The sequence below is a fragment of the Accipiter gentilis genome, chromosome 3, assembly GCF_929443795.1.
Source record: "Accipiter gentilis chromosome 3, bAccGen1.1, whole genome shotgun sequence".
Lineage (NCBI taxonomy): Eukaryota > Metazoa > Chordata > Aves > Accipitriformes > Accipitridae > Astur > Astur gentilis.
The window spans coordinates 6,561,495-6,582,719 of NC_064882.1; the positions used below are offsets into that span (position 1 = coordinate 6,561,495).

Genomic DNA, 21,225 nt, shown 5'->3' on the forward strand with positions numbered 1-21,225 from the left:
GCTGCAATAATCTGACTTTGTTGTGTCCAGTTCAAATTGTTGTAACAGACTGTTTAAGGTTATTCTGAAGCTGTAGCCGGTACAAGCAACGGGCTTTTTTCCCTTAATGGCATTGCCTGTCTTGCTATTCATTTCTACCTACGGCAAAGTTTGGTATCTAGAATCTTCCCTTCATTCAAGTTTCTGCAAGCAGGCAGGCTGCTTTTATTTCTCATTGAAATCAGCTGAAACAGCTGAGCTAAATATCAAGATTTTTACATCTCAGAGATGCTGACTGATTATCAGCATAGAACTTTGACTTGGAACTTGCCACATTTGATTGAATGGTATTCAAAACCAGTGATGTTCAGAAAAGTGTCACATTCAATCAATAGATTGAATTCAGTCAATAGATTGAATGTTACATGGGATTTTGCCAGAGACTGACAAAACTGTCATTTTAATGCAACTTACTCAAGCTTTTTCAGAAGAGACAATATTTCAGGATTATTTTTTTTTTGTTAGGTTCTTCCTGCTTGAGAGGCTCAAAAGGGAATGTGAACATTACAAAAAAATGTGTATAAACACACACATTAGAGTTTCCTCTCCTCCTTTTCATTCCAAAACTAAGAAAGGTTTTCTGTCTGAGATTTTTAGTACTTTCTTAATTCTTATTAAAAGGTCTTTATTTAAAGCTTATTATACAGCATTGTAGCCTGCCATTTTATCAGAGTTCCATCCAAGAAACTGCTGATACAAAGAAAACCAAAGGCAACATATCATGGCTTAATGAATTCAAGATACTGGAAACTATATATAAAATGATGAGCTCCCTTTGGAAAGTAACCCATTCATTTATGACTATGTTATACTTTTTCTTCATATAATTGCCATTTCTTTTGGTCTTTGTTTTTAAATGAGTGCAATAGTTTCTCTAGTGCCATGTTCACCCATAACTCTTGCCTCACTTTCTGGAGCAGTAAGTATATAATAGTAGCATTCCAAATAATATTTCAGCAAATGTTTCAATGTTAAGTTCAGACTACTGGAAAATGTCCTCCTTATTGGATTACGAAGTGTTGATGTTAGCAGTATTAATTGGTTTACTCTGTTAAATACATTTTGTTTAGACTGACATAAGTAAGACTTTGCATTTTACTTAGAAGTAAAATTAAGGGGCAATACCTAATGATGGCAAACATTGAGTTGAAGTTCTTGCATTCTCTGCAGTGTAGGGCTATCTTAATGAAATGCTTAATGATCTTCATCCTTTTCAGCTGGTTGGTTTCTCTTAGAATCTCAGAAGCCACCCAGAATGTTTCTTGATTTATCACCTCTTCAAATTTTTTTAGATTAGTGCAACCTGTTTTTGATTTGAGTTTAAACAAGTCATCTATGTATTCCGTGGGTTCAATATTACGGAATAGCTCAAAGTTTCTCATGGAGAGTTGGGTAGCCACCTCAACAGTACTGAGCTGTAACAGGGAAATTTGACTTTCCCTTAGTAACTCTTGAGCATCTTCATCTGAACAAAGAGTTTCTGTTTCCATGTTGTTCTTCAGGTAATACCTGTAAAAACAAAATTCAAAAAGACACTACATACAATATACTCAAATACTAGTTGAAAGTTACAGTAATGATCCAGTTGGAATTGTAGAATAAACTGAATTTCACCAGGCCTAGATATTAATCAGAAGTTGCATAAGGAGCAATTTCTTATAAAGAAACAGAACATTAATAATTAAATAATGCTCCTATTAACAGGATTTTGACTTAATAAACTGGCATCCTTAGCTTTAGCTCACAGTCTCCAATCTCACCTGCCACTCAGCTGTATCCTGTCAGCAAGCTTGGATAACTGATCAGGAAGCCTCCTTTGCTTGATCACACCCTCAGGTGTGACAGACACTTCACATAGTGAATATGCATCAGGGGTTGCAGTGAGAGCAAACTCCCTGATAGCCTGGATGACCACTTCTTTTGCTGTTGTGTCCTTACTGATCATGATGTAGCGACTTTGCTGATCTGCCTTGAAAACCCTCAGAACTTGATCTGGTAAGTCTGGAAAGAAATTACATGCAAGGTATGCATTTTAGTAAAGCAAAAAAAAAATTAATGGTATAAGAACAAGCAACAGTTACACTGAGTCTAATTACTAGTGCTATCATTTTTACTTCAGTATCATTGTTTCACCTCTCTCCTTCTTATAAAACAGCTGGGTGGGGGTTTTTTTTGTTGTTATTGGGGTTGTGGGTTTTTTAATGAAAGACTAGTTCAATTAATAACCAGGAAAAGAAGTTAGGCCACAAAAATATGCTAATGTTTCCGAAGTCTGGACAGACAAACTAATGAGCATTCCGATTTTCACAGGTGTTGAGTCCTGGTAAATTCCATTTAAGCCTGAGAAAAATCAAGGACACTCAACAACATTACCCTATACACTGACATATAAGAAGTTTAAGTGAATTAAGTGACAGGAGTGTCAATCTTCCTAAGGATGTTTTTAAGAAAACAGAATAATTTACCTGTGTCTGACACATAACCATAGTGTGACACGCAAAGGGAAAACATGTACATGTAAGTAGCTAGGAAGATGCATGTATAATGGCCAGCATGCATGTATACACAAATAAACTGCAGTAGTATTAATGCATCCAGTTAATTATCAAAAATACTCTATCCTTGATACATATAAATCACAATAATAAATGTCTAAGTAACAGACTGAAAACTTGCTCTTTATTTCTCTGTGCCAATGTTTTAGTAATTAAGAACTAAAGCAGCCAGAGATAGAAAAACACTTCACAAATATTCAAGCTGTAAATATATTATCGTTTCAAGTGACCGATGACAGAAAACTTACAGTGAACATCTACAAGGCAGCTGGTTTTAGGAAATCTGGAAAATTACCAGCCTAACTCTAAGTGTTGGATTTGTTATTTCCATAAGCTACATGGAAATACCAAATCCATATATGTTTCCATATTTCCAATGATGTATTGAAATCTAGACCCATTAGTCAACTGAAGTTTGATTGTTATCTTTGTATTATAAAAAGAAAACAAAAAAGAACTAAAATTGTACAGCTATCCACCACTGGATTTTTTTAACATAAGGTATTTTGAACTGACAAGTACTTTCAATTAATTTAATTTCTTCCCTCTGTTACAAATAACCTTTTCTAGTTTTGTAGGGCATGATACCTGGTCATTATTCTTTCTTTAATTAATATGTTTTAAAAAATTTCTTTTCTTTTCTTTTTTTATCATAAAGGTCATACAAACCAGAAAATAGGTAATAGAAAGCCTTCTGAATCTACAGCCAAAAAATGGTTATTACAAAAAAAATACTGAAAAAACAGCTCCAGGTGAAAACTTTCACTTTGATACAACCACCACCTTTTTTTGACAAGACCTAAATGTGCATAACATGTACTCAAGTTACTACAGAAAGATCAATTTAGCAAGAGAAATCTTGTGACAAAAGAAAAAAAAAATAACTGCTGCTGCGTGTCTCCAAAATAATCATTTGGAAAGCATTAAGATAAATCTCTCTGATATGAATTGATTTACATGCCACAAAGGCTGTTTAGGCTTAAATATATTAGTTTACAAATTTCATGTGACTAAGCCCATAACTTGTAAGCTCACAGTAGTATTTTTGCAGCTTGAGAAGCACTAATACTGAAACACGTTAGAATTGAGTGATTACATGATCAGTTACACATAAAGGATATCAGTATAAGCCAGTTTTTATGCCCTAAGTACTTGAGTCAAATGTACAAATACCTTACAACTAGCAAGCCAATTTTGCCTTTTATCACCAGCTCTATATTGACCCATCTTCCTTCAGTAATTAGTTGAAGAGGGATACAGAGCAGTGCCTGAAATATTTTCTACATTTTTTGACATCTCGAGGAAGGCAGATGCCAAAGACGCAGCCTTTCAGAGACGTTCTTAAAAGCCAGACCGCCCTCTAGATCTTGTTGCCTCTTGCTGTTACAGAAATACTTGCCACTCAAATAAATGCTATGAAGATAGGAAGCTACTGTAAACAATACCAAGGTGGGAACTCACTTAACGCTCCCCAGAAACAAGTGGTTTGTGCAAGGAGAAAATAACCTGCTCTGCTGGATCACTGAAGTCAATATAAAGAAATGCAGAGAACAGCAAATAGAAAAGTATCATCTTTGCACTGTATTTTACCGTCCAGTTCCTCAAGCTGTGTACCTATCAGAGCTGGTAGCAAAAGCACAACGCAGAATACAGAGAAGTCTGCCAGCAACTGAAATGATTACAGCTATAGCAATGGTAGCAAGTAATTCAGCACAATAATTTTTAAATAAAACAGCACTTGAAGAGAACTGTAATCATCCCCCCTTCACTCCTTTTCAAAAAAAACAAAACTGACTGGAGTGGCAGGCTTCAGAATGCAATGCTATATGATAGGAATCTAGTCCCTTAGAAAGCTTGTGTGTGGGGGGGGGAAAGTACCAGTGACTGGCAGCTCATCATTACTATATTATTTTGACTTCCAATTGAATAGCAAAGACAGCACAAGAGAAGAGAAATCAAAGTGCTATTGACTATTTGAATATTTAAAAATAAACTTTACAAAGTGTATTTGAAAAAGCCTGAGCAAATCAGAAGAGAAACTAAAATGACTCCTTGCAGATTTCAAGCTGTTCTCATTTTCTCCTCAAAGACTACACTTCCAAAACAGCAAGTTGTTTTATTTTCTGTCCTGAGGGATAGTCCCCAAAGCCTCAAAGGATGGCTGTTCCACCACTTCTCTCTTTCTTCTCCAGTGCATTCAATTTCTTGCAAGCTGCCTCCATCTCCATCTTTAATTTAGTCCAAGGTAATAAAAGAAATTAAAATTGCAGGGTTTAATTTTTGCCAAGTCTTAAAGTATATAGAGGTATAATTCAACTCTATCTACAATGCAACCATCCCTAAAGCCCTTAAGGTATATGGTTTTTATTTCAGTGCCCCTTTCTCCTCCTTCCCATACAGGGAAAAATTATACCTGCAAATTACTTTAAAAATATTCAGTGTGTGGACATTTGGGCAAATTTTAAGCAAAGAAAAAAAAAAAACACTTTTTATAAAATGAGAAAGCACTAATTACATAATACATTTTCTATAAAGATAATGGAAAAGCTGCTATAATGCTGAAGCAGTGGCATTACATCATTATTTATCTCCTTTCCTCAAAGCAAAAGGCAAACAGCAGAACATTATTCATTTATTAAACTTCTCTGTACTCCATCTGTGACTGAAGGATGTTCAGACCTGTAATGGCTTTCCTTCTCAAATAATGGAGTTTATTTGAGCTGTGTGTTACAGCGATGCCCACAGCTCTGGAAGTTAGCCAGTCGGTGTGCTTGGCATTAGGGGCACATTAATTACCTAAAACCTTCTGGTCTAGGTAAATGGCAAGCTGAAGAATGGAATCTTCACCCATTTATAGATAGAGTGCTGATGAAAAGTTAGGCTCCTATTGATAAAGAATATCTTCGAAGTGTTGGACACTAGTTGCTAGATAAGATACAAACAAATACCAATCTTCCCACTCTCTCAGGAGCAATCTCAGACACTGGGACAAAATTCACACACCACCTTCCTGTAGTCTTCTCTAGCCCTAAAAAACCTGAGATGAAGTGATGCTCAGTATCACAGTTTCAAGTGCTATGACTGCACAACTTAGCCAGTATATAAGTCAATGTTTAAGCATCGTCCCTTCAGGTAAGGTATGAAATCCCTCAAGCTTAGGAGGGCACTGAATTTTCAGTTCTACTGTTGAAAAATACTCTGAAGATTAGACTAAAATAGCCAAGGGTCTGCACAGCTACTGTCACCATATCCTCCTCCAGCAGCTACATTTTAATAGCAAAGATTTGGATACTTAACTCAGAGGTTTCCTGCTGAGAACCTTCCTGCAGTCAGATAGGAGCCCAAATCCCAACCCTACGAGGAGCTCCAGCTCAATGTTTCTCATAAGATAAGGCTCTCAAGTTTCTAATATTCTCCCCCTTTTTCTCCCTCACTCACCCCCATGCTTTGTTCCTCTCTGCTAAATGTGTTAATTTTTTATCTATCTCGGAATGGAATTTTAAATCACTTTATATGCAAAGAATTCAGCACACAGCTGTAGGGCGGGGTGACTAACCAGGAACTTTGAAACTCTGTCCCTTATATATGTAGCACAAGATTATATAAGTCTGTTCCAAAAAAGACTGAAACACATGTCCTGTATCCCAGTCCAATGCCCTTTCACTTTACTGCAAGCTAATGATCTACTGTGCTATTTGAAAACACTGCAGCGTTGTAAAGACTGATCTATCAGGGCAAATTATAAATACCAAGCAAAATAAGTTTTCACAGGCCATGAGTATTCAATCTGCAAGAGGCACTTGGTATACAACATATTTGGAAAACTAGACATCTAATACATTCAAGTAAAGTATACAAGAGCAAATGTAATAAATCCTAATGCACTAATATGTGGCTAATCTGTGGGTGATAGCATACAGTTAATAAAAACTTCTTCAGACTCTGGAAAAAGAGATCAATCAAAGGAAATAAGGTCAAGAACAACAACAAGAAAGGATCCTTACCCGGAGTAGTATTGAAGTCTAAGATGCGGTGATGAGACTGCAGTAGATCGGGATTACTGGATGACAGGGTTCCGCTGACAGGTAAAGCAGGAGGAATGTGCTTCGTTTGCCTCAGTCCCACAATGCTGTCATCCTGAGACTGGCCAATTCCAATGTCACTGCGTCCAGAAAGAAATAAAATCTGGACTTAAAGACATTCAGAGCATCCCTATACTAGAGGGATGCAGGGACATCTATATTGCTACATTTTCACACTTTCAATTGCTAGTACAGTAATCACTATTTAGAAGTTAAAATTCTCCAGACAACAATGCTTGCTGTCTAGCTTTGTCAACAGCACCCAAATGTCCAAAGTGAGTTGATCTGCCTGCTCACACTGCCAGAAAATCCTCAAGTTCACCACTAAGCTCTGCGGAGCTGCTAGGCTTATTTTTTTGACAATTTCTCACACTGGCCAACTTCTTTATTCAAAAGGTGGTACACACCTGATCATTCTTGCACCACTCCATCACCCAAACTTTGACTGATACTGCTGTCCCCTCAGTGCTGTTTCACAAGACCTGAATTTCACAGACATTTCACCCCATCACAGATAGGATTTGCAACTGTACTTCAGGACGTATTGTAGCCATACAATCTAAGGTCTTTCAACAGACAGGATCATCGACATCATCCATTTTCCTACCCTGTATCACCTTCTCTCAGTTCCTCTTCGCTGAATGTGACTGAACTGATGCCAGCTAACTTGGAAGGCTAAGGTAAGCATCCACACTTGGGCGCTGTCAGTATCCCCTCCAAAGTGCCTGACAGCTGTAAATAAAAGTATTCTGTGATAACGGTGACAGATTTTGCCTGTTAAATTGTGAAAGGCAGGGTCCCAACGGAGGTCAGTAGTGGAAGATGGATCAGAAACAGAGCTATCATATTATAGTAGGCATTAATTTGCTTATTGCTTTTGAGTTCATAATCAGCAAGTGAAGCAGAACTGCTACAGGACATACAGCTAGAGCTAGCCATTGAACTTTCTATAAATATATAGATGCAAATCCTTCATAAAATACTCTGAGGGTGTAAAATGTTGAACAGCAGCCATTATACAAAGTGAAAATAATGAAAAATTTAGCTAGTACAGGCAAAGCTTTTTAAAAAGCCAAGTACATCTAAATCTGTATCCACACATGGAAATAAAGCATAAACTAGAACTTAGATTTCATTGCAAACCGCTACAACTCTAAAAAGTCAAGCTACTAAATTAAATGATGAAACACAAATGACCATTTGTACCCTAATTTTGGGCACTTAAGCTTTTGTCTACTGTTCTATCCATCCTCAGAAAAACCTAAACAGAAGTAATTAAGGGCCTGATAATTATCCCTGTTGAGCTGTTACAGCACAAGCATCCTTTTGTGCTTACCAATGAATTACTTTACCCAGTACACTCTTGTACAACAACTTCTTTAAGTGCTATGAATTGAACAGTACTCTGGGAAGCTAGGACAGTATCTCTGGGCATTTAAGACACAATTTTAGTTACATGGACACAGCAACTGCATTTTAGAAGGCAACGCAACTCGAAAAAGGTTGGAGGGGTATCTCTGTATGATGCGTTTGGGTTTTCTCATTGTTTTGTTTTTAAAAAACAAGATAACTCTATATTAACAAAATATTTTACAAAGGGTAAACTCCAAGCCATGAGAGTGACAGAAACACTCAAGTCCACTGAAAAAAAAGTTTCTTGGATTCTCTCTCAGTCAGAAGTTAAGCTGAATCTGAACATCTATATTTTTGTACTTCCACATAAAGCACAAAATAGTGTGACAAGCAATGATGATCAACTCAGCACACAGCACTTTCATGCTAAGTCACAAGTAAGCAAGTAAATCTTTAACTAAAACTAAAAGCATTCCCAGCAATCAGTGTCTCGTCTTTCAAGTAGGAACCACTTCACGCACACAAAAAACCCCAAGTAAACAAAAAACCCCAAATCCCCCGAAACTCAAAATGCTTTCTGCTGGTTCTAAACAACTATATAGTATATTTCATAAATGTCCCAACACCAGTATTTTCTCTAAATTCAAACCAAATGAAGACAATGTGACCCTCCGCCTTATATTAATAGTTTCACTTGCATTATGTATTCCTTTTGCCGTTCGTCAGTGTTATATAATCTTATACCTATCCTGTGCGTCATGACAGAAGCAGCTTCAGTAAAGTGGATCAACTGACAAATGTTAGATTTTTTGTTTTGTTTTGTTTTTTTAAAAAGGTAATGTTTCTAAAATTATTCTCAATTCTAAGTATTTGTATACTAAATTGGAAAGTATTTACCTTACACTCAATTTACTATATTTTTAAAACTTAAATCAGAATCTGAGTGAGTTCTAACTTAGGCAAACAAGAAATGAACCCCAGAAATTTCAGATACAAATAGCACCACTAGAAAACTCTAGGTCCCACGAAGATCAACTGCCCCTGCTGTTAAGTAATTTTTTTTTTTTATGCTGGTGACAGGAGATTGTGGTTTTAAAGGAAAGACATTTTTTATTGCTTTCTGTATGCATTTGCCATGCAGGGAGATAGCATTAACTGAAAAATAACTTTCCTGCTGGATGACAAACAGGGTAGACGGGATAACGGAATGGTAGAGCTGCCTGAATGTTTCTTCCTTCAAAATACAGTATACTGTGCATCCCACTGCAGAGCTGCAAGTAGAAAGGAGAGAGAGGCACTGCTTCCTTGTCTGAGATGCTGCATTATGGACCAGGCAGAACTTTGGTAGAGATGGAGGTAGGGGTTGTGTTTAATCCTTATTTGGAGCAACTGAGCCTACAGACCACAAAAGCACTCTAGTTTAGAAAAGTAAAGCAAGCAAAGAGCTCAAGCGGAGGCTGTAGCACACTTCAAGAGATGCCTCATAGCCAGTGGAGAGGAGGAGATCTCCCAGTAGATACAGAGGAAATGGTGCTGTTTGCTCAGTTTGGGAAGTTACTTGACATTATTGGACTGAAAAGCAAGACTGAAGGAAGGCCTTATCTCCTGCTCAAACTGATTCGTCTTTGATACTGATTTAATGTCTCGTGAAGCTGACAAGCTCGCTCTAACAGTGACCTCATTCTAGTTAAAGACTGATTTTATCTGGATACATTATGGAGGATACATTCATGTTCAAAAACAAGGTGGACAGTTTCTACTTTAATGAGTAAATAAAGTTTTCATCCCTCTTGATTTTTGCTATTTAAAAACACGTGAGAATAGCTCAAGTCCCTTAATATATGCAATACCATTAATTATTAGGAAGAACGAGATATAAGTTTCTACACTACAGGGGGAAAATAAAGCACAAACAGTTAAGTCTACAGCTACACATCTCTATGCAGAAACCGTGCAGACACAAACAACTGAATGTCAACAGGCTTTGCAGACAAATTGCTATATATAACACATGAAGTAAAGCAAGGAAAATAGGTCAAGTATACTGTTTTTCTGAGTCTTACCCAAAAAGGTCCCTGCACAGAGAAAGTGCAAAAATGAAGGGAATCAAAGAAAAAAAAGAAAACCAACAAGAATGTTCGCAGCTTTTGCATGGAATTATGGTGAACAATGCAAAAAAATCACTTCTAACAGTATGTATGGCTCATCAGAGGAACAAACGTACAAGACCAGTGAAATAAAAGACAAACAACATAAAAAGAGGATTTACAGATTCTCCTCTACTGAAATGTATCTGCATCAATTTAAGAAATATCCATTATTTGGATATAATAATAATATATTAATTTAACCTTTACATTACTAACATTCTATTTTAAATGTTTCAGAACAATATTCATTTAGTAGGGAATACCTAACAGTAGTTAAGCAAAGTTTGTTTGGTTTTTTTTAAAGTAATAGCAGGAAAAAAAATCCTAGATTTTCAGCACAAGTGTCTTTTTCATGAATTGACATAGAATAGATCTCTTCCTCAGTGGGACACAGAAAAGAAAAATGCAAGAGAAAACACTGACTACACATCAACGACCCTCTACAATTCATTTTTCCCACCGATGCCATCTGTCTTGGCCAAGAACCCGATTCCCATAAAATGATATAAAACTCATTCTTCTATTGTTTCTGACAATCCTTATCAGAACTCTATTTCTAAAATGTATTCATAGAATAAAAGATATCAGATACCATATTTAGCTTTCATTAAAAAAATAGTCAATTCATCAAAGATCCCAAATTAAAATTTTAACCTCAGTATCCCTTATGGCAGTATGCAGAAATTCTTATAGACCACTGGAATGTGGATAAATTGAAATCATCAAACCTGCTTGCAGAGTTATTCTGAAATTAATTGCCTGGGATGAGTGACACAAAAAAGTATTTGTGCCATCACGTTATCTATAATAAGTAAAATATGTCCATATTGATGTCAGGAACTGCATTGTTAGTAGTCTATGATCATTCAAATATTCAGACTAGTATTTTATAGTATATTTTTTCAGATATAAGCATGGTTTGCATTAATAAATAGAAAAAGTATCATGACAAATTATAAGTATCATGAGAAATTATTAAAATTTAACACAAAGAAAATATTTAAGACAAAATAAAAAAACTCACTTGTACGGTTTCTGAGGCAGAATACTGATTCGAGTCTTGTCAAGTATCTTCTTTAATTTATTTCTTCCCCCAACTGTGTTGGCTTTACTTTTCTTATTTACTTTTTCTAATCCTATTACCTGCTCCACATCAACAGCAAGGTCTGGGATGGAATAACGACTCGCCTTTTTAATATCACCAATTTTAGGCAGGTGGGGAGCACCATTTCTTTTTTCCTCTGACAACCGTGTTAAGAGTTCTTTAAAAACTGCACAGGACAGGAAAAGGGAGGAAAGAAAAAGAACAAAAATGTAAAAGAAAGCTCTGTGCACCAGACCAGTTTAATATTAATCATTACAAAAAACTGATTAGGACATTCTGTCAACTCAAGCCTTAAATGAATTTAGATCTAAGAGTTTAAAAAATTTTTACATTTGAAAAAAGACATTCATTTTCTGTAATATGAATCAGAAAATCAGTAAATTGGCCCAGCTCAGAACAGAAACACTAGATGACCACTTGGTTGCATGGATGGTGTCAACAGAAGGACTTTGACTTTTCAATCTAAGGACATGGGCTTCTGCAGAGTAGTAGCATGCATAAAAAGAGCACACTAGACAAAAATGAGATAGCAAAACTAACAACTGAGAAAGAAGGTTTTAAACAGGTAGCCAGCAACAAAAGCTCTCAGATGGACAAGAAATTATTAGCAACAGGATCAAAAAATCAGAAATCAGAGGGGAAACTGAAACAAAGTCATAAGGAAAATATAAGAAAGTATGAGACTACTGAGACACCTTGGGTGTTTGACAGGGCTGTTGCATCCATCTGCCAGATATACAAAAAACCTCTCAGACTCCCTCAGCTCTCTAGCAAAGAGTCATCTCTGGGGCAGAAAAAACCCAATGAATTTGTGAATTAGTTCTTCTGCTGCAACTTTTAGCTTCACAAAAATGTTGATATATTTAAATAAATCAAACAAAACTGATCTTGAGATAAAGTCACATATTCTGAGTGTGAGAGGAAGTCTCCATATATAAATGGAAAAATCATCTGATGAGTTGATTTGTAATAATAAATGAAAACCGATAATTAAAACCAAGAAATTGTAGAAAAGGAAGGAACAAGGGCAACCAGCTAAGGATGAGTATTAGGGGTTAGGTTTTACTATTATGTATTAATGTTGTCCTTAATATTCATCCTTATCCCCAGAGGCACACAACAAATCACCAAGAGACTTCAAAACCTTCAAATTAGACACACAAAGAAAAGTGGAGGAGAGTAATCCGAGCCCATAACTGTACTGTCAGAAAAGAGCTGGGGCCTGCACAGACAAATTAGATACAGGTAAGAAGATGCTGTTAAAAAAAGGAAAACTCTCCTTTTGGGATTTGTTGATAAGGAATACTGCATGCAAGACACAGAAAGTAACTGTTCTGAGAGTCTACTGTGATGCGATTTCAGTATTTGCAGTGGAGCAACAAGATTAAAAACTTAGAAGAACATGACTTCTGAAGAAATTAAGAAATTGGGCTTAATCTTAAACATACTAAAGCAACACAGGAGATACAAAAACTTAGTGTGTGAAGGATGGTTACACAGAACTTACACATAAAGAAACAAGCACATACTGCTAAACAAGCATATACAGATATATTAAGAAATGCTCTACTTACTAGAAACAATTGAAATATTAGAAACTTTACTGCAAAGCAAAAAAAATCCCCAGGAAATAGATTTGACAAATGACTTTTGGAGATAATCTAAACATACTTAATCATCAGTTAGTGCAGTGACATCCTGTGGTTATACTCTGCCCTAGTTATTTGTGATGAAGAATCTGATCCGGGAAGAGATACGTGGGGAACACATCACTAGATTATACAAATAATCCAAGTATCCAGTGGTAAAAAAAATCAAACAAAATCCACAAACTATTAATTACTTGTGATGCTAACTGAGGTCCTGAGCTGCTTAAAGACTCCTTTATGACTGCTTTAGTACTTGTTGGAGGGAGAAATGAAGAGAATGGATTCGGCAGGTAGTGAGACTGTTTTCATCTAGCTGGCAAGAAAGTTTTTATTAACCTCGTTGCACTCATTGTAGGCATGGACTGAAAAACGATGAGCAAATTTAGCAGACAGATTAAGATCACTGATAAACTGAAATTCCAAAAAAAGCTTCTTTCCTGAGAAAGGACTAAATGTTACATGTACAAACACTTTTTATAAGTTTGAGCTAAATGGTCACAATAGTTCCTCTTAATTCAGAAACATACACTTATGAGAGTGAAGTCACTTCATTTAAGGCCCTATTCAGAAAATTTTCCCTGCAATTATTAACTAAGGTATTTTAGGACCTGCAAGCTTCCTTTTTCTATTCTCCCCAGTACAGAGGTATTTCAAACAAAACTATTTTAAACTATTAAAAAAAAAAAAAATCAAGACTCCATATAAATTAGAACAGAATTTAGAACAAAAAGTGCATACAAACTTACCAAATAAATTTGTTTTCACAGTGATAGACAGATGAGTGTTATTTCTAAGGATTTCCATGGCTTTTGACAGCTGAATGTTTTCAAAATTTTGACCATTCACTTCCAGTATCTAAAAATACCAACAGGTAGTTTTATTTTTATTTAGCAAAGAGAAAGGAAACAAAACAAAACCAAAAACAAGCTGGGGGGGTGGGGGTGGAAGACATTTTAAAATTACATACCTGGTCTCCACGTTTCAAGCCTGCTTCTGTGGCTTTGCTACCAAAATCTACACTGTCAACAAAGATTCCAAATCCCTTTTCTGATCCTCCCAGCAAGATAAAAGGCAAAGGGGCTTCTCGAGATGGCTTTGTTAAGGTTATCAATCTTCGTTTAGCTTTAGCAGCACAAGCAATATTTAACAGCCTCAAATGTCCACCCATTTTCTAGAAGAGAAAAAGCGTAATGAGTTATATATAACAACAGCCTGGCTACTCCCTGCCATCCTAAATTGTCGGAAAAAATGCTCACTCTTACCTCCCTCTCCAAATTGTTCTCAAATTCTTCCAAAAATCGAGTCATAGCAGGATCTCCTTCAAAATCATTGAAGTGATTGTTCACCCACAACAATACTACCCGTGTAACCTGAAAATTAATAAATAATATAAATATTTTCCAGGAACACCCAGAACATCACTAGTAAGTCCTTTAAAAATACTGCTCCCTAAAGACCCTGTTTATTTCCACTGGAATCCTAAATATTATATCTGTACACCCAAACCTAACTTTATTAATATGCATTTACCAGGAGGCTAGAATGAATTAAGTATTAAAAATGCTTTCACTTGTATAAGAAATTGTACATTGTATTTCATAAAGAATACTATGAGTTAGAAAATTAACACTGGCTGTGTCAAATTCAATTGAGTACGGAATAGAGCACACAGGTACAAGGCAATGAGTTAGACCCATTTCTGACTTACAACAACAATTTCCTGTTCATGTACATTTCCAAATCTGCTTAATTCTTCAAACACATGATCATAAAGCTTCCGATACTGCTTTATACTGGTTTTTGAATCTCACAAATCTTTAGATAAGCCATCATTAACTTAATTAGGCATTTACCTGTGTAAAAGAGCTATTGTATGTTTAGAGAGGCAGGAAAAAGGAACTACTGTGAGAAGCAGGAAAGGTTTTAACAGTGAATACATGCACTACTCCTCCCTTCTCTCTACCTCTACTCCCCCCAAACAACTATGATTATCAAGTTCAGAAGGATCTTAGCCGGTATTTTACAATTTGTTAGGAAAAAACCTGAAGGAATACTATCAATTAATATTACGGAAGGTAAAGCCACAAAATAAGAGCTGCATGTTTTAAAACTATATGCTTCCACTATAAAATTTTATCTTAGTATGTGATTTGACCTAGAGTATCAGCAGCACTTGTCCTGACAAAATAAAAGAGGTTTGATGTCTGGAATTAATATAGACTCATGCTATTTAAAAAAAAAGCTCCTGAATCCAAAACAGTTGTGCCACTCAAAGTTATCTCTAAAAATACAGCTGCATTTCCTCTGTTATGCTAGGAAAGTAAGTTAGTAGGGGAAAACCTCTAAACATTTAAAAAACTAGGGCTTAAGAACAAAATCTCATACAAATTTTAATCAGTTAAAGCTAACCCCTGTCCGTTCTTTGCATCTGCACAAAATCTAAATCTCTGCAGCTGCTTTTGCTAAAGGTCTGACACCAGGCACCCAAAACCAAACCCTGCCACCCTCATGAACAGTTTCCAAGTAGTCTGCCTTTTACCCCAGAAAAGCAAGTAAATTCCGAAGAATTGCCAAAATTAATGACCAAACTAATCAAGTATTTCAGAAGTCCTTCCTTCAGAAGATTTTTAACAGGAGGCAACTATACAGCACTTCATGCTGCAGCTCCCAGCCACAGGGATATAGCTAGGGGTAGCATTTCTGACATATATGAGATTTTTCCACCCTGAAATTGAAGATTAACTTCCTTTCTGTTAGACATCTGTGGTGTTTTTCATTAATGTGGATGACATTGGAAGATCCAGGCAATGTCTTGTTAAATTTAGGCTAATTGGAGATTTTTTAAAACTTGCTGGGAGGTTGCAAGCCGTACCATGTAATATATTTTAAATCACTGCAGTGATAGCTTCAGTATCAATGCTGCTTTCAAAATTGGGACTTACTAAAGTACACCCAAATGACACTGCACTGGAAAGGGTCGAATGGTGACTTCCAAAGGAATGCCATTGTTTGTATCACAACCAGGAACAGCATTAAAAGAGGATTAAAGCTGTAAAATCAAGTACCCTGCTGCTGGGCAAAATCATCAGTAAGGTTGGATCTCAAATGTCCCAGTCTGATTACTACCGAGTACTGATCATCCTCAGGAAGTTTTACTCACCCTTTTTCCCTCTCCTCACTGCCTATCAGCCCCTAATACAAAACAGCCAAAATCTTCCCAATTCCTTGTTCCTCACTTTCTTATCTCCACTTGCCCCAAGCTGTTCTCTGACTCTTGCCTTTCTGTCGGGACTACTGGATGTCGGATCAGGGGTTGTTACTGAGATGGCAGAACAAAGTATTGCTCTGTTTTCAGATGCGATACCAGCCACTGTGCTGGCTCATGCTTTTACAGAGGCTGAGGGGATTATCCATTGTAGGACAGGAAAAATAAGTTTCAAGATGAACTCCAATATTATAGCTCAGAAGCTGTAACAAGCCTATACTAAACAATATTAGCTGCAAAACCTATCTTCTCTGCCAAATGTAAGATCCTTCCTCCAAGGCACAGATAGGCTAGCATTTCTAGAAGAGATACCCAGATTTAAATAAAAGTTGAAAACTGAATTTCTCTTTAACCTTGTTGATACAATTCCCTTGGTTTCAAATTTGAAAAAAACATCTGGAAATTTTTCGTAGTTTTTTTACATATGAGAGAGTTGTATACAAGTGAAAATAAAGCATTACAGTGTGAAGTACAGTATAGCCTAAACAGACAGTGTGCCAAAACGGGATATGCAGGGTCTTATTCTTCCATCATGGCAGTTTTGTTTAGGGAAGAGGACGTTTGATTGCTTTCTTGTGTTTGGGTTGGTTTTTGTTTTAATACTGTGTAAGGCTCAACAGATTCTTAACAACAGCTATATTTTCTAGTCTCTTTTTTATATAAAAACAAATTATCACAAAATATTTGCCAAGTTGTGTTAACCAGTATTATGCATGGAAAACACAGAACTTAGTTATACACTCAGATTTCAAGATACAATAGAATTCTATTGAATTATATGAAAAAACCCCACTGATTATTGGGAAAAAGCTTTCCTTATACTTGCAAGTAACTAAGTTGTAAAAACACAGCAAGGTAAAACATGGCTAATTTACCTTTCCTGAGCACATTAATACTTAAAGAAAGAAAAAAAATTTCTTAGTGTTATCCACATATTCTGCCATTAAAATATGTCACCAGCTATTTGTGTCTTATTCAGTTTAGTCATTCTCTCTAAAACATACATTATTTTTAATAGCTTATACTTCAATGCAAATGGTAACAGGTATGTAAAACAGGGGATTTTAACCTTATCCCTGAGGCTGGGGTCATTGAACCACTCCAACAACTTCTTGCCCACTTCCATCGGGCTGGAAAGAAAGGTCCGATATGTCAACAGGAAGTCCTCTATAAATGTTGGGTCTACCACAGAGTGCTCTTCCACCAAATGCATTGTTAACCTTTCAGCTGTTCCCTATTAAAAAAAATAAAAATCTTAGTTATTAAAACAGGTTTTCAATAAATGCAAATTTGTTTTCTCATAACATAATGAAGATGCTCTACACAAGAAAGAATACTGGCATCTATTGACCAATGAGCTAAGCAAAAATAACAGCTTAACCATTGTGATAAGAAATGTAAAAAAATATATGCAATTAATTTCTGTAGAAATCACCTAGTTATCAATGTGCATAATTATAAAGAGAAAAACTAGAACTATTAACTGTATTTTTAAATATATATTTTTATAATATACATCTCAACTAACCCTGGACCTAACTTGACAAGTTAAAAAAGTTTATAGAACACAGACTTTTGCAAGACATGCCCTCTTTTGCTTTTACCTTGATGACAATGTGACCTTTTCTTGTTCCAGTGCGATCAAGCTCCCTGTGCTCCTTCACCATCACAATCTCCCCTTCCTCTTCTACCTTCTGCATGTTCTTTTCTACTTGATTGAGGATGCGGCAATAATCTTGCTGGGCTATACAAACAAACTGGAAAGAATCATTGCGCACCAGTATTAAAAGGTAAATCTTCAGAAAAGCATTTAGACTTAAGATGCAAGTACTCTATTAACAGAGAAGATACTTTCCCAACCTGCAATGAGCTAAATTTGTCTTTCCAGCAGTTCAGCTGTAGTAAGCAGATGAATACACAAGCACAGTACTTCCACTACAACCTTGCAGTTAGAGGAGACCAAGATTCATTAGAGCAAAATGATTTAGCATTATTAGGCATTTTTTTTTAGCTGCTCTGATATCCCCTCTACTGGAGATGAAGCTCAGTATTCTAGTAGCTGGTATTTTTTCTCCCATGCAAGCTTTTGTGTGGTATTTAGAAAGGTTAAGAGACTGAAGGGAAAACCTAGCTTTTATTTTTTGTGCCTATTGCTACTGTAAATAATTTTCATTTTTCATAGCTATTATTAATAAAGTCAATCATTAAGAAAACTAAAATTTATTCAATTATATGAGTGCAGTCACACAGAAACAAATTACTTCTGGATTAAAGCATACAGCAGGAAAAATATTTTCTACGGTCATCTGCTCAACCAAGAATAAGTGCAAGAATAAATATCTGAAGAATACCCCTAGCACCTACAGTATGCAAATATAGTTAAGACCACCCACTACAACTTAGAAAAAGAAAATACTGTACACACTATGAATTGCCTTCTGTAACTTGTTACAAGTTTTATACCTTTGTCTCTTTTGGGGGACAAGATTAAACTGTCTTCTCATATGAACTTGGGTATTTAACTGAAAGGAAATAACAGTGTTTCTTCTAACTGAAAGGTTGTTAAATCATGGACATACTTAAGACAAAGGCATGAGATTCACAGAGATAGTATTTTCTCCTGCATTCTTTATAATTAATTTACATACCTTTTCTATTTCCAGCAGCTAGTAGTAGCTGAAACAGAAGTCCCACAGTTTGGATTTGTTGCAAAACATTATCCTAACATGATACCATTTATGCACTTTTTGGAAGTTAGAAGGGCAAACTATACCAGGTGACTCCATTTACACCCATTTCAAAGGCCATCTACTGGAAGCTAATTAGCCATCAGGACCAAGCAAAATGCTTAATTCACCCTGGGCTTGGCTGTTATTTTCTGGATGGGAATAAGCAAATAGCAACCCTATATCCAGATTAGGCTAGTAATGTTACTCTATGAGAACCATTGCTTACATCTGACTGCTTGTGTTATAGCAAACATCAAGGCATTTTCCTTGAAAGGCCAGGTTAGCTGAAACTAGAAGATTTTCCACTCAAACCATGGGAGAGAGAGCTTGTATTACTTTAAGATTCAGTAGCTGAGTCGAGTAAGGAAGAATGGCTGTTACCTGTAGAAGTAAGAGAGCCTGTAAAGGCTAATGGACCTCAAGATCCTACTAAGGGAAAGTTTGAAGCAATGGATGTATGCAACAGGCTACCGGGCCTCAAGTTCTGGGGAAAGCCTGTAGATAAACCTCTTCATCTAAAATGATCCCTATCCAGATGAAGAAAATTCAATTTCCCAGACTGTGGGTATGCAGAAACCATTATTTCCCAACTACTGTACAGGGTTACACACTGGAGATTTTACATATATTCAGTTTTAAGTAAAACCATGCCTGGCTATTGAGTTGCCTTATACCTATATGTATGTGATTTTGCATGTATTACAGTCCAACACTCTACCTGGCAGTCATCCACTTTGGTTCTCATCACTCCTTTCATATACTCCTTTTCCATGGTAGGGGAAACACCAAAACTGTTTCCCATGCAGAGTATCTCTGTTCTTCCATCAGGGTACGTCACCTCCACAGAGCCATTCAAAATGACTGACCAGGAATCCAGCTGCAAATCAAATGTTGCAGGATACATGAAGACTGAATCACTTAACACTGTAACATCATACTATATAGGTACAATCCTTACTATTCTTCCAAAGGAAAAGTTATTTTTAGCACCTGTTAAAAACATCTATAAGCTAGTTTACTTTAACTGTGCAGCTACTTCCAGCTCAAGAAAACCAGAATCCTATGTTTAACATTAATGTTAAGAGTTTATGTAAGAATGTAAAAAAAAACAAAACAAAAAAAACCCCACACCAAACAAAAAAAACCACAACAAACAAACAAAAAAGGTGGTTTTAAAGCACCACTTAAACACCAAAATGAACTCCCCGAATCAGCTCCAATAGGCAGGAAGTATTTTGTACATTACAAAGAGTATTTTCTTATGCTTTCATTGCATAAGAAATGTTGTTCAAGTACTTAAGCAAAAGCTTTCAAACTACTGCAGAACGAAAAGAGGCATAATTCAGCTGCTCAATGTTATTTTTTCTTTTTTAATTTTTAAGCAACAAAATAGGACCTTAACCCTGTGGAATCTGGGATGTCTGGTATAATAGGAGAGTCCAAAGTAACTTCTACTGACCTCTTCCCCATCGTTCAGTACAATAGTTCCTGCTCTCTCCACAACTGCAAACACCATTACAGCACAGAGCTCCCTCCTCACTGACATTGTCATGTTGGCAAAAGCAGGCAATTGATGCATGAATTCCAGTAGTTGTTCTGAAGGAGAAAAAGCCCACTGAGTCGTGCATGTCAAAACAACAAAGCACAGTAAAGACAGTTCTTCAGCAAGATGCCTGAGGGTACTTAAGCTAAAATGCTGCACAATCGTTTCTGTATACTAATAAATCATGTACAGTGGCCTGTTGTAATTACTGGGTATTTTGTAGACACAGACTGGCTGGTCATATCATCAATAGAAGCCCTGCAAAGTAAATGTCAGCATAATGGAAGAACTGTAATGTAACTGAGAGCTCTGAATACAACCAATGATATTTGTAATACTCCAGCCAGTATTACTCCCTTAACACTATGATAGGCCTATAGAAGACACAGCAAGACTTTAAGAAGGGAAATTTCACAAAACTGAGAAAGTTCATTGGTAAAGCCATCCCTTCCTAGGCTAAACTTAACAGTAAATTGTACTTGGTCGTCATCTGGCACATTCACAAAGCTCCCCTTGGATGGACCAGACAGGATTACTGCCTCAAAGGTGACTACTGCTGCTCTGTCTTCTACATGCACTGGAGTTGCTCTTGTACTCAACAGTGAACTTCTCCCGTATTTTCACTTTTTACATTGTTCATAACTACAGAACTCAATTTTTCTTAATAGTCCAGCTGAGGGATTATATTCTGTAAGTGCTAGACATTTTTGCATTCAGTTTGATCTAAAAACCTACTGAAAGTAGTCAGTAGAACC

The 21,225-nt window shown here is 36.3% G+C and overlaps 1 protein-coding gene across 4 annotated transcripts in view; it reads right to left on the reverse strand.

Annotated features, from left to right (window-relative positions):
* RAPGEF2 (Rap guanine nucleotide exchange factor 2) overlaps window positions 1–21,225 on the reverse strand; it is a 190,112-nt gene that overhangs the window by 17,058 nt on the left and 151,829 nt on the right. For all 4 annotated transcript variants that reach the window (XM_049833433.1, XM_049833423.1, XM_049833452.1 and 1 more), the window contains 11 exons: window positions 20,387–20,523; window positions 19,646–19,804; window positions 17,803–17,955; window positions 17,268–17,432; window positions 14,196–14,303; window positions 13,901–14,104; window positions 13,680–13,788; window positions 11,204–11,450; window positions 6,599–6,756; window positions 1,800–2,040; window positions 1,165–1,548 (listed from right to left, as the gene is read on the reverse strand). In XM_049833433.1, coding sequence (XP_049689390.1) covers window positions 1,165–1,548; window positions 1,800–2,040; window positions 6,599–6,756; window positions 11,204–11,450; window positions 13,680–13,788; window positions 13,901–14,104; window positions 14,196–14,303; window positions 17,268–17,432; window positions 17,803–17,955; window positions 19,646–19,804; window positions 20,387–20,523 — 2,065 coding nt within the window. The remainder of the gene's footprint in view (window positions 1–1,164; window positions 1,549–1,799; window positions 2,041–6,598; window positions 6,757–11,203; window positions 11,451–13,679; window positions 13,789–13,900; window positions 14,105–14,195; window positions 14,304–17,267; window positions 17,433–17,802; window positions 17,956–19,645; window positions 19,805–20,386; window positions 20,524–21,225) is intronic.